The following is a 14,065-nucleotide window of genomic DNA, read 5'->3' on the forward strand; positions in this document are numbered from 1 at the left end:
AGAGTTTGGTTAAATAAAGGTGTGTAAGGCTGTAAGTGCAGATCACAGGCGCTCCGTCGTCAACCCTGACGATATACTCACTGTCTGTTTGTTTCATGAACAATAATTTATATGGGTTACACACACACACGCGCGCATACAGTTCACACCAGCGATGATGTAGGCGGTGCGACGGACGGTAACGGCAGGGAAACGAAACTGCACCGATTATAATTATCCCTGCTGGCGTTAACGGGCGTCTGACTCGATTCAAACGAAAACATTATATCGTGTTGCTGGTGACAGTTCGACATGCATCAACACCGAGTTCTTCTGTGCGCGTTCTAGGTAAGACATGCACGCTTCTAATTAATGTTGGGAAATGGCTGAACACAAACAGCTAAAAGCGCCCACGTCTTTGTAAAATGATTTCTACTTTTTGATACTAACGTTACACGCGATAAACAGTAGGGCAAGGTTTAGGAAATGAAAGTGAGTGGTGTGTTAGTGGTCATATGTTAGAGGAAGGTGTCAAAGTCGAGCCTCGTTCACACACTATCTGTCAACGGGTTCATGGTGCAGGGTGATACACTCACCGCTAGTTTGCGTCCAGATGCTTTATTTTAGCATTTGACAATCAAATAACATCCCAGCTAACGCTCTCGGAACTTTATTGCATATCGTTCTGAACAGGTTCTTTCAGAGTTATGAATCATTTTTCCTGAAACGTTAATATGACACTTTGTTCCTGGTTATGTGGTCTCAAAATGGTAACGTTAACATAAAAACGTTAATTTTTAAAACCTTTTGACGTTTATGTAAATGTTACACTTCTTGTTTTAGAACGCTCAGAGAACATTTAAATAACGTTCCCATAATGTTTGCAGAATGATAAAATGGAATTTTCTCTTAATGTTCAAACGTTTTTAAATCATTTTTTTAAAAACACTGGACGTTTTCGACATTCAGCATTCAGAATTAACGTTGTATTAACTTAATGTGGATTTAAGCTAACTGCTGGATGCTAGGTAGGTATTTATTTACAGATTCTTATCTGCTAATAAAGGTTTAGTTCACCAAAAAATGAAAACTCTATCAATGTCTAAAACTCTGTTGTTCCTAACGCGGAAGACTTTAGTTCATCTTCAGAACACAAATAAAGATCTTTTTGATGAAATCTGAGAGCTTTCTGTCCCTCCATTGACAGCTACGAAACTACCACTTTAAAAAAGTTAGAATATTGAGAACATAAATCTAATCCACAATTGAGTGGTTTAGTCCTAAATTTTCTGAAGAGACTAGAGTGCTTTATATGATGAGCAGATTGAATTTAGGCTTTTCATTCTCGTGTAACCCAGCACATTTGAGCTTCCTCGAGAACCAATAAGGTTTATTCTCATGTAACACAGCGCATTTGAGCTTCACACGAAAAATGAGGTTCATTCTCTTGTAACACAGTACGTTTGAGCTTCTACAAGAACCAATGAGGTTCATTCTTGTTACGCACCACGTTTCAGTTTCTACAAGAACCAATGAGGTTCATTCTTGTTATGCAGCACGTTTGAGCCTCAAATGAACCAATGAGGTTTATTCTCATGTAACACAGCACGTTTGAGCTTCTACAAGAACCAATGAGGTTCATTCTTGTTACGCAACACGTTTCAGTTTCTACAAGAACCAATGAGGTTCATTCTTGTTATGCAGCACGTTTGAGCCTCAAATGAACCAATGAGGTTTATTCTCATGTAGCACAGCGCATTTGAGCTTCACACGAAATAATGAGGTTCATTCTCTTGTAACACAGTATGTTTGAGCTTCTACAAGAACCAATGAGGTTCATTCTTGTTACGCACCACGTTTCAGTTTCTACAAGAACCAATGAGGTTCATTCTTGTTATGCAGCACGTTTGAGCTTCAAATGAACCAATGAGGTTTATTCTCGTGTAACACAGCACGTTTGAGCTTCTACAAGAACCAATGAGGTTCATTCTTGTTACGCAGCACGTTTCAGCTTCTACAAGAACCAATGAGGTTCATTCTTGTTACGTAGCACGTTTCAGCTTCTACAAGAACCAATGAGGTTCATTCTCATGTAACGGGGTATATTTGAGTTTCCGCGAGAACCAATGATGTTCATTTTTGTGTTACGCAGCACGTTTGAGCTTCGGCAAGAGGTTTGTTCTCCCGCGTTTGGTTCAAGGAGGTTCGGTTGAGCTTCTGGTAATTTTCGATTATTAATGTTTATATGTGAATAAAAGCCTAAATTAAATCTGTTCATCATAAAAAGTGATCGAGTCTATTCAGAAAATTTTGACTAATCCGCTCGATTCAAATGGATTAGTTTTACAATCTCTTTATGTACTTTTTGAAGTGTCAAAGTGGCAGTTGTGTAGCTGTCAATGGAGGGACAGAAAGCTCTCAGATTTCATCAAAAAGATCTTCATTTGTGTTCTGAAGATGAACGGGAGTCTTACGGTTTTTGATTGGAACGACATGAGGTAAGTAGGTAATTACAGAATTTTCATTTGTAGGTGAACCATCACTTTAAAAACTTCTAGGGAAACCTATTTTTCCACATTTATTTAAAAATTCCATGATGAAATTAAAATACATTGAGAAAGTTCATAATTGATTCTGGAATTTCAGATGTACTTCTATTTTGGAGACAATTTGCCACATATAGATATTGACCATATATGTAACTATACATTTTCTTTGTCTGTATTACATGGTTACCAGAGACAATCATAATGGCAGACTTATATTCAGAGAGCTGTTTGGAGCCAGAGCTCACCTGTCCCATCTGTCTCCATCTCTTCCTCGACCCGGTCACTCTTCCTTGTGCTCACAGTTTCTGCCTGGTTTGCCTGGAAACACCTGATGGGGATAAAACATCTGGATCGGCTCAAGAACTTTGTTGCCCAGTATGTGGACAGGAACATCTTAGCCCAGAGTCCCTGCCGAGAAATGTCAAACTGAAACAAGTAGTTGAGAACTACAAGGCCAACAGTGCTTTCGGTGAACTTCAGCCCAGCGCAGAAGACAAGATAACCAATGATGAACCATCTTCAGAAGACAGAACAAACTCTGATGAGTCCACGTCAATAGATTGTGGGGAAAACTCACTTGAGGAGACGGAAGCCAATGGACGGAGGTCTAGATTAAATCCCATTATAACTAGTCTTCAAAAAAAGCTTGCTCTAGTAGAAGATCTGGTCAATAAAGAAACGGCTAGAGAAGCTGCGGTCAAAGCGACACATGCTGATCTGAGGAACGATGTGAGCAACGTTCTGGAGGAGATGGCAGAGGTCCTGGAGACCTACAGAAAGACTGGAATGAAACTTTTGGAGGTTGAACTGAAGCCCAGGGAAGACGCTGTTGGGAAAAGAGTGCAAATGCTATCAGATCTCCGAAAGCAGCTGAGAACGGCTGAAGTTCGGGTCAACGCGTCAATGGGCGAGACGGAAGACGCGTGTCTTGGTGACGTCGAGAGCCAAGTTTCCAGCTTGACCGTGGAGCCTCTGCGGGACTTTCCGAGCGATCTGGAATTATCCCGCAATTTGAAAAAAGTCTGTGAGAAAATCGAGCACCAAAACAACCAACTCCGTCTTGGACTTGGATCTGCTCAGAGGGCTTTACGGGTCATTCTCAACCCATCCGAGGTGACATTCAACCCCGACACCATCCATCCCAATCTGGTCCTATCGGAAGACCTTAAAACCGTGTCTTTTAGCGTTGCCAAACAACCGTATCCAACCAGTTCTCAGAGGTTTACCAGTTTTTTCCAAGCTTTGAGCTCTCAGAGCTTTGTCCAAGGAGAGCATCTTTGGACCTTTCACGCCGATGGTTGTCCTTGGGTTCTGGCCGTGTGCTACGGTGAACTTCCCCGATCCGGTTCTAGTAGTGGTCTGGAGAGCAGCGCTGGATCCTGGTGCCTCATGTACTGTGATAACCTTCTGAGGGCGTACGAGAAAGGAAAGGACACGCCACTTAGACGTACGCCATCTCTGAAGAGAATGGAGATACACCTCAGCTTCAGCTCTGGCACTTTAGCGTTTTACAGCGTTAGTGACGTGAGTGGGGATAAAACTCATCTGCATACCTTTACAGTGAGCTTTACGCACCCGGTGTATCTGGCCGTGAGGATGATGTCTGGTCAGCCCAAAGCTCACATAACAGTTAACTAGCTATTTCATACAACTTACAATGGACTAGTTATTGCAGATGGCATGTTTAAATCTACAAACTCATCACCACAGACTGGTACTTATTGATAAAGTTTATTGCACTGCATTACAGCTGTGTATTGGGAGATTATTTAAATGGCCATTAGATTAAAGCATTTGTTTCTGCACTACTTTCACCTAGTGCAAATATATATATTTTTTATTCATATTTGTCCTTTTCTGGTGAAGCTATGAAGCTATACGTCATCAATGTTCACTTTTTATGCACTGAATGCATCTTCCTGCACATAAATTGTCACATGCATTCTGCTTGCAATGTTTAATTTAATCAAAGTATGGTGTTTCTCGACTCATGTGATTCATTTGAGCATCTGACATTAATACAAGCGTACATTACATTTGATTGCCATTTAGAACAATTCTTCTCATTCTTTTTCTGTTCTTTTAACATGTTTATTAATACCTTTTTTCTGTCTACATTTTAATAAACAGCAGTACTACATTTTTCTAATTATTTGCGTATTGTATTTTTTCAAAACCCCAAAGTTTATTTTATTGTAATTCTGACTTTTATTTTGAAGTGTTGTATGTATGTGTCGTCTTTTTAGGCTATATATAAAATGTTAAATTTTAGTGTGCTTTATTATCACCACAAAATATATATATATATATATATATATATTGATACTGATAAATTATAGATTTGTACGATGAAAATTGTTTTTACTTTAATTAATAGGATTTAAACAATATATAACAAGTGCAAATCAAAGTAATATCATCATTAAACAAAATATTAGTAGTGTAATATAAACTAAAGTAAAATTAAATCAAATAAAACAAAACCTATGTATTGTTTTCCGTGAGTCTTTTATTATGAAATGTCGCATAGATGGCGGCCATCTTTGAAACGACAACGCATTCACGCTGACTTTTATCTGACAAACGAATCGCGACTGACGCATCAGTTTCGTTCCGCCTGTAAACAACAAACAACCGACACTCCGACTAAAGTTATTATGCCTCAACTAATAACCTATGACCACGTTAATGCTGAAACACACCAGCCTCTGATCTGAGATCATCTTCACTTACAGGTGAGCTGTGTTTATGAGGTTTATCAGCTGATATATATATCCGTGCTGTGTGTGTGTGTGTGAGAGACAAAAAATAGGAATTGTGTCATATGATATTCCAATATAAACATGACATTCGTGCAATACACATACATAAATATTATAGTTCATTAAAGCTTTGTATTTGGATCAGTATGTGTTGTGTTAGACTGTGAGCTGTTATGTAACGTCATATATCTTTTAAAAACACAAATATTCCAGCGGAACTTTTACATTTGAAACATTCTGATCTCTTAGAAATATAAATTTTTTACAAATACATTGATATAAAATATATATTTAACGAACGATGAACAGCCATGAAACTATCTAAAGTGGGGCAGTGTTGTTTTGGTATTATTTATATACTATTACAGTATTTATGTATATTTTAATGAGTAATTTTTGTTTAAAAAAATAAATCTAGCTTTTTTTTAATTCTTTTTTTTAGTGATTTTAGTTTTAAAAAGGTTTTATTTTAGTTTTAGGGATTTTAGTACTTGCCAAGGCAATATTTAGAATTTCTGAAAGTACGTTTTTTAAAAATATAATTTCTTTCATGTGAAATTACTGTGTTTTCAACATAGTTGTGAATCTGATCTTGTCCATTTTAACATTAGTAACTCTTATGCATATATGCTTTACATGCACATAAATGCTTGGTGTAAGAATGTATGTATTATATGTGTAAGTACGAGTGTAAACTGAAGTAGTTGTGTGTCTTGCAGAGGTTTAGTCCAGAATGCTGGAGACCGTGACTGAATCGAGAAGGTTGGTCCATTATGGCAACACCAGTGTGTTTCCCACTGCGGAGAACAGCTCCCAGTTCATCCCTGACCATGAGATCAACATCACCAAACCACACAAGTGTCTGCAGATCCTGTACGACGACATCGGAGAGTCCAGGTAATGCCGTGCGTGTGCTTACATGTCAGTGCACATTTGCTTTGAACTTTCTGTGATCGTCTGAAATCGTGTAGTCTTATTTGCATGCAAGCATACTTCCTTTCCAATCCATTTCTGTGTGTGTGTGTGTGTGTGTGTGGTCAACCTAGTTATGTTAAATAAGTGGTGAAGCTGTCTGCAGTGTTCATCTGGCGCTTTGCCATGTCTGAATGCCTGAAGAACGCAGTTTCTGAGCTGTTTTCTCACTCAGATACAGAGGATCTTGTGTAGGATCTGACAGTAGACGCTTGTGAAGTGTGTGAAATGTGATTTTAGTTTTGGAGGCCGTTTGCAACACGAGCTTTCAATTCTGCTTTCGTTTCTGTGCCAGTAACGGCTCTATCGAACAGGACAGTCGCTGTATTTTTATTGAAAAGTCCCTTCTGGTCCTGCTGGGACTGTGTTGTGTTCCTCTGAGGATACTCGTGTTAGTGGCCGTCTCTTCAGGGACTCCAGATGTCTGGTGCTCGGCTCAACATCACTTCCTCTCCTTGTTTGTTTGTTAAAATCACACATCAGCAAATTAAATAGAAAGAAAAACAGTAGGTCTATTGTTTGGAATTTCCTTTTGTGTCTGAGTAATGTTCTTGTAAACTTTAGAGGAGTTTTTAAAAGCAGAAATTCAATTTTTTTTGTGAAAAAAGTGAATATAGTGCACAAAAGTCAACAGTATTTATTTATATGCAACTTTGACTAGATCGTATTTTAATGTTTTGTATTACACACTACTTTTCACAAGATTGGGGTCGGTAAGATGTTTTCTTAAATATTATTTCAATCTCAAAGAGCTGTTTTCTGTTTGAATGTAATTTATTCCTGTGATGCAAAGATGAATTTTCTAATATGTTGATTTGCAGTTCAAAGACATTTCTTATTACAACAGTTGTGCTGCTTCAGATTTAATTTTGTGATATATATATATTTTTCAGGATTCTTTGATGAATAGAAAGTTCAAAAGAACATAAATTATTTAAAATAGAATCAACATTATAAATGTCTCTTTTGATCAATGTAATGCATCCTTGCTGAATAAAAGTATTCATTTCTTTTAAAAATAACGAAAAACTTTTGTTCCATAGTTGTCTCAAAACAGTTTATACACAGAAAATTAGACATTTTGCAATAATACAGGACATAAATATTATATAAACAAATAAATCATTACATAGTTGAGTTTCATACAAGTTTGGTCTTTTATTGTAACTTGAGATTTCTTCATCAAATAAAGCTTAAAATTAAACTTTTGACTGCAGGAACTGCAAATACATATATACAGTATAAAAAAAAGTATACATATATATCTTCTTTTTTTCTTTTTCTTTTTTTTACTGATACAGAGAACAAGTTAAAGAGGAAACTTAGTCTGAATGATAAACATTATTTGTGAAAGAACAACATCACTTTCAACACGATAAAAAATATTCAGTTACCAGGTGTTTATGTGGGCAAATAGGTGTTTTCCATCACAACGCCAAAGTTGAAATTCCTGTTTATGGTGAGTGTATGAGTTGTGTGTGTGTGTATAAATGTGTCTGAGTGTGTGTGTGTGTCTGAGTGTGTGTGTGTGTGTGTGTGTGTGTGTGTGTGTGTGTGTGTCTGAGTGTGTGTGTGTGTGTGCTCTTGTTTTCATGACAACTGAGGACATTTTTATGATAACACACCTTCAATATGATGTATATCATTTCATGAGTCCACATATTTCAAATGGCTTTAAGGGTAGGTTTAGGGAGTGTGTGTGTGTGTGTGTGTGTGTGTGTGTGTGTGTGTGTGTGTGTGTGTGTGTGTGATGGGTAGGTTTAGGGATAGGGGCAGTGTGTGTGTGTGTGTGTGTGTGTGTGTGTGTGATGGGTAGGATTGGGGATAGGGTTAGTGTAAGGGGATAGAATATACAGTTTGTCCAGTATCAAAACCATTACGCCTATGGAATGTCCTCACAAATCACAAAAACACAGCAGTGTGTGTGTCTGAGTGTGTGTCTGAGTGTGGTCTAGTATTGTAGTAATAAATGTCAGTTTTCTTTGCTGCTTCTTCTAAAGAAGAAGCAGCAAACGCTGTCTTCACACTAGTCAAGCGTCTGTCGAGACTCGTAACGGCTCGGCTCTGTTTGTCTGTCAGGGTCCGTTACTGGGATCTGATGCTGCTCATCCCGAACGTGGTGTTCCTGGTGTTCCTGGTGTGGAAACTTCCTTCTGCTCGCGCTAAGATCCGCCTGACCTCCAGTCCCATATTCGTGGCGTTTTACATACTGGTAAGCAGCAGAACATCTCGCACGACCTGAAACTGCAATGTGGACGTTTGAATTCTGTGAGTGAGACCTCTAGCACTAAATCTTAAAGGGGCATTCGGCAACTCTAGCTACTTCTTCGCTGATTTTCACTTTTGTTGTCGCATGTTTTGTCAGTGAGCGCCCCCTACAGCTGTGAGGCGTATATTTCACAACACTGTCGTAAAGAAACTCACTTGCGGCTCCTCCCCCTTTCTACGGCGGCTCATGTGCATTTGTTATTATCGGAGCCGGCCAACTTTATCGTGTGGAGTGTGTCTACCGAGGTGGGTAATACATCATACACACTGAGGGCGGTGTGTGTGTTTATGTCGAATTGCCGAAAAGCAGTTTGTGTTTCTCGCTCGTTCTCGCTTCTCACGAGACTTCCTATTTCCAACTTACCGGGACGTTAGTCCTCATGTTGCAAGGTTGGTTTTTACGCTGGGGGGAGCGGGGAAACTCACCATTCTCACCAGAACAGGTATTTAAACCATACAAATGATTTCTAAACGGTTTTAAGTTGAAATAGTTGCCGAATGCCCCTTTAAAGAGACAGTTCACCCAAGAATGAAAACGCTGTCATCATTTACTCATGTTGTTCCAAACCTGTATGAGTTTCTTTCTTATGTTGAACACAAAATAATATATTTTGAATATACCTTTCATTACATAGTTGAGTTTCATACAAATTTGGTCTGTATATGTATCTTGTAAGTTGAGAATTATAGTAGACTTACGCCATGGTAGGAAAACAAATTCTATGGAAGTCAATGGCTCCCATCAACTGTTTTTTTTTTTTTTACCAACATTATTTAAATTATCTTCTTTTGCGTTCAAGAGAAGAAAGAATCTCATAAAGGTTTGGAACAACATGAGAGCGAGTAAATTATGACAGAATCTTCATTCTTGGGTGAACTGTCTCTTTAAGATTTGTTGGTTGTACTGTCCCTTTAAATCATGTGTGTTGTTGAGAAGTTTTCACCTGCTGCTCCATAAAACTTGTGAAAAGGTTTCTGTGTTGTGGTTTCTGTGTTGTGGTTTTGAGTGTTGTGGTTTTGAGTGTTGTGTTTGCGGTAATGGGTGTTTCTCTTGTGTTGTTCAGGTGTTTGTGGTGGCGGCTGTAGGAATCACACGTGCAATAGTCTCCATGACCGTCAGCGCATCCAGCGCCGCCACACTCATAGATAAGGTAAACACACACAAACATGCACAGCTGTCTCAATGTGGACTTCTTATTGATTTCAGTCAATCTTTAATTACTTACGCTACTGCATACAACCTTAAGAAGCAATTTGTAGACATGAAAAGAGGTTTTGCGGGCGAGTTTTTATTTTTTTCTGTTATATAAACTATGCGGTTGTGATTTCATTATATTCTGTTTTACAGGTTTAATGTACTTGACACACTACCATTTAAAAGTCTGGGGGTCAGAAAGATTATTTATACAGTGAGAAATTAATACTTTTAATCAGCAATAAACATTAAATTGATAGAAAGTGTCAGTAAAGACATTTATAATGTTGCTATTCTTTTGAACTTTCTATTCATCAGAGAATCCAAAATTTTTACCACATTTTCCACAGAAATCTGAATCAGCACAACTGTTTCCAACATTGATAATAATTGTAAATGAGCATAAAATCATCATATTAGACTGATTTCTGAAGGATCATGTGACACTGAAGACTGGAGTAATGATGATGAAAATTCAGCTTTGATCACAGGAATAAATTACACTTTAGCATATATTCACATATAAAACAGCTGTTTTAAATTGTAATAATGATTAGACTGTGAAATTATATGGTGTTTATATGACAAGTGATTGAAGGGACAGGCAGTTGAGTTGAAACAGAACGTTATTACATTATAATGATGGATTATAAAAACAAACATTCATTTCTTTTGAAAACTGTGACTGATGACTCTTTCACAATCAGACCCGGAACATGAATAGAGTAAATATCGTCTGTTTGGATTTCATGTATTTGGTCTGATGATGCTGTAATGAGCACAATTGTGATGTGAATCCATGTTTGTGTGTTTACAGGTGCTTTGGGAAATCACACGGTTCTTTTTATTGGCTACGGAGCTCAGCGTCATCATACTCGGATTGGCTTTTGGTTTGTCCTGCTTTATGCATGTGTATTTTGGGATCTCTTATCTGTTTCTTATAAAAATCTACTTTTTTAAAGGGATAGTTCACCCAAAAATGTAAACTCTGTCAGTAATTACTCTCCCTCATGTTGTTCAACCCCGTAAGATCTTCGTTCATCTTCCGAACACGAATTAAGATATTTGTGATTAAATCTGAGAGCTGGATCACTCCTCCATAGGCTTCTAAAGGGATTGAAACTTGTTCCACGAAAAGTTATTAAAGACATCGTTAAAATAGTCCAAGTGACTACAGTGGCTCAATCTTAAGTTTATCAAGCGACGAGAATAGTATGATAGCGTAGAGCTACGTCACACGTAGGCTAGTCTCGCGTAGCCAGAGCTTCAGACTGACGGCAGAAGGTCTGGACTCTATCGCAGCTTTTCTTGGTCAAGGATCGTCCAAGAGGACGTTTGACTGACATGTAACGCAACCAATCACAGTTAGTTTTCTTCTGCGTCATGTTTAGGGGCGGGACGATATAATGTCGATGTCCCTACAATAACAGACCGGCGTGCATCTAATCAATTATTCATTCAAGAACGTTATGCAAGTTAACTGCAACAGTGGAGCTGCAAACTTCACATACTTTTGAAAATCCAGCGTTTAGTTGATCCTGGTAAGCGTTTATTTTCACGGTTGTAAACGCAACGGCTTTCTTCTTCCACGAGGGGTTTTGGCGTCACGGCATTTGTTTCCAGGCGGACTGATAAAGAACGCGGCGCACACGTCTCCCGGACATCCTGTAGAATTCAACCAATCAGATCACGACTTCGAAAATCTTGAAGTGTTTCCAGAAAAGTGTGTTGTATGCATCAGACGTTCAGCCAACGGTTCGTGGGTGTGACGTCTGAGGCTGAGACTACACGTAGGCTATCTATTGGCTGACGCTGGTCTTGTGTGTGATGTGTGTGACGTACAACAACAGAAGCGCTGCGCTGTTACACTAGTGAACTGACTCGAGGCCCACAGAGAAGGAAATGAATAGTTGAAATAAAGTTGTTATTTTTGTTTGTTTTTGCGCACAAAAAGTATTCTCGTCGCTCGATAAACTTAAGATTGAGCCACTGTAGTCACTTGGACTATTTTAACGATGTCTTAAATAACTTTTCGGGGCTGGCAAGTTTCAATCCCTTAAGAAGCCTATGGAGGAGTGATCCAGCTCTCAGATTTCATCAAAAATATCTTAATAACTTTTTAATAAAGTGAAATATTTTCTGATCGTGTTTGTTCAGGCCATCTGGAGAGTAAGTCCAGCATCAAGCGTGTGTTGGCCATCACTGCGGTCCTGTCTCTGGCGTACTCCATCACACAGGTGTGTTATACAGACATTTACTGAACCAAAAACTCCTCAGTGAACGACGTGTATCCTTAAAGTGCCCCTATTATGCTTTTTCGGATATGACCTTACATGTATTGTATAATAAAGCTGTTTGTGAATGTAAAAGCTCTGCAGAATTTCAAAGATTAAAGTGCAGATAAATTGAGGTTTTGTCTCCTAAAAGAAAGAAGTGATTCTGAAAAGAAACGAGTCATTCGTAATTCCAGTCTCACTTCCCAATTTGCATAATTCCAGCCTCTGGTCTTGATTGGCTGAACAGCGTCTCCTAGCTCCGCCCTCAATCACTGTAGTTTATCTGAGACTGGAAGAGTTTGGTTCGTGTCGAGAAGTCGCTGTTTTCTGCTGACAAAGCAAATCCACTTTGATGAGATTGATACGGTAAAACCCACGCCATCGTTACTGTTCGTATCACTGTGATCAAGAGCTGAGATTCAGATATGATAATGAGTGTTTGCTTTCTGACCAATCACAACAGAGCTGCTCTCAGAGAGGCGGAGTTTAGAGAGACTGAATCCTTCATCGAACTGTTTCAGAAACTGAGAGAAAAGAGCTGAGATTATGAGTTAAATAAAAGGTTTTTGAACATGGACGAATGTAAACCTGTTGTAGGAGACTCTAAAACACAATTAGGAGCCTTTAAAATAGCATAATCAGGGCATTTTAACCCATTGTCACATGTTCATCATGAGTTGGATGGTACTTCAGTAATGACTCTGTTTAGTTGTGGTAAATTCACTGTAAATCATGTGGGATATTGCTTTAATCTCAGGGGACTCTGGAGATCCGTTTCCCAGACAAACACCTCTCCGCCAAAGACTTCAACATCTACGGCCACGGCGGGCGGCACTTCTGGTTGGCCAGCTCCTGTTTCTTCTTCCTGGTACCTAATTAAGTTCTTATCCTTTCTTTTGAATCCATCTCGCGTTTATATATTCAATGATTTATGTTTTTTTGCATTACAATCTGTTTAGGTGTATTCCTTAATAGTCATTCTACCTAAAACTCCAATCAGAGAGAGAATCTCATTACCATGTGAGTAAAGGCCTCTGGTCACGCGTGTTCAGTGTTTGTCGTGTGGGAAAGGCGGATCATTCGGATGATGATGTGGATGTGTGTGTCGTTCTCAGCTAAGAGGGGTTTTTACGTGTACGCTGCGATCCTGTCCGTGTTGAATCTGGTCCAGGGTTTGGGAAGCGCGCTTCTCTGCGCTGAAATCATCGAAGGCCTGTGGTGAGAGTTCATGTCTTCCTGTCAAACCTATTCTCTGTTTACTTTTAGCAATCCAGTTTACAGAGAAGTCTCTTCTTCTGTCTCTGCTACACACACTAGCTGTGAATTTAACTTATGCACACAATTGTAATATCGCATAAAACATTATTTTATGAAGGTCTGTTTGGATGAATATGATGCAACTGCACTATCGAGACAAAAAGCGTGTTTATGAGGAAATGCATTTTACACAAGGAACATTTAAATCACTAATATTTCATTATAGATGTTTAATCAGTGAATGATTTGAAATCGAGTGCTTTGCTCCACAGACATCAGTTGTGTTTCCATCCAAAGTTGTGAATTTAACTTATGTGCAAAATTGGGATATCGCATAAAACATTTGTAAATAAAGCAGCGTTTCCATCCCATGTGTTCAAGAGAACAAAATCATCACTTCCTGGGAAATTTGTGATTAAGTTGTAAGTGTAAGTTCCTGCAATCCTTCTCTTTTTCCCTCCATCATAAACGAGTGTGTGTCAGAGCGTCAGACGAAACACAATAAACGCTGTCATGTTCTCTAGCGTTCGGATGCTGGTGTTCGGGAACACACTCGTGTGTGTGAGACGCTTCTGGAGGGAATTAAACCCAATCATTCTGATCACACACTTCGACTCCGGCGTTTCAGAAACACCAAATCAACATTAGAGATGCTGCGATGTGATTGGTCCACTGGTTACTCCAGTTATCCAATCACAGCCTGAGGGAAAGTCACATGAGTTTATTGTTGTGCATCGAGGGACTTAAGTAATTGTGTTTCCATCGAAGTTCCTCCTTATTGGATAAAAAATTATTATTATAGTTTAT

The 14,065-nt window shown here is 38.7% G+C and overlaps 2 protein-coding genes and 1 long non-coding RNA gene across 3 annotated transcripts in view; all 3 read left to right on the forward strand.

Annotated features, from left to right (window-relative positions):
• Nucleotides 1-144: 144 nt before the first annotated feature.
• Nucleotides 145-4,677, forward strand: trim107 (tripartite motif containing 107). Its single transcript, XM_077199889.1, has 2 exons — nt 145-327; nt 2,719-4,677. The coding sequence occupies exon 2, from the start codon at nt 2,730-2,732 to the stop codon at nt 4,164-4,166; it is 1,437 nt and encodes a 478-aa protein (XP_077056004.1). The 5' UTR covers nt 145-327; nt 2,719-2,729; the 3' UTR covers nt 4,167-4,677.
• Nucleotides 4,678-5,049: 372 nt separating this feature from the next.
• tpra1 (transmembrane protein, adipocyte asscociated 1) overlaps nt 5,050-14,065 on the forward strand; it is a 14,458-nt gene continuing 5,442 nt past the window's right edge. Inside the window, exons 1-9 of the mRNA XM_077199890.1 lie at nt 5,050-5,263; nt 6,010-6,187; nt 8,342-8,474; nt 9,595-9,681; nt 10,543-10,615; nt 11,883-11,962; nt 12,759-12,869; nt 12,961-13,021; nt 13,117-13,219. Of these exons, the coding sequence (XP_077056005.1) occupies nt 6,024-6,187; nt 8,342-8,474; nt 9,595-9,681; nt 10,543-10,615; nt 11,883-11,962; nt 12,759-12,869; nt 12,961-13,021; nt 13,117-13,219 (812 nt within the window). The 5' untranslated portion in view covers nt 5,050-5,263; nt 6,010-6,023. The remainder of the gene's footprint in view (nt 5,264-6,009; nt 6,188-8,341; nt 8,475-9,594; nt 9,682-10,542; nt 10,616-11,882; nt 11,963-12,758; nt 12,870-12,960; nt 13,022-13,116; nt 13,220-14,065) is intronic.
• Nucleotides 13,238-13,673, forward strand: LOC143707134 (uncharacterized). Its single transcript, XR_013193086.1, has 2 exons — nt 13,238-13,376; nt 13,614-13,673. It is a non-coding gene; the product is annotated as an uncharacterized LOC143707134 (long non-coding RNA).

This window comes from Siphateles boraxobius, unplaced genomic scaffold (genome assembly GCF_051911475.1).
Source record: "Siphateles boraxobius isolate OS27281-9 unplaced genomic scaffold, OSU_SipBor_1 41, whole genome shotgun sequence".
In the NCBI taxonomy this organism is placed as follows: Eukaryota; Metazoa; Chordata; class Actinopteri; order Cypriniformes; family Leuciscidae; genus Siphateles; species Siphateles boraxobius.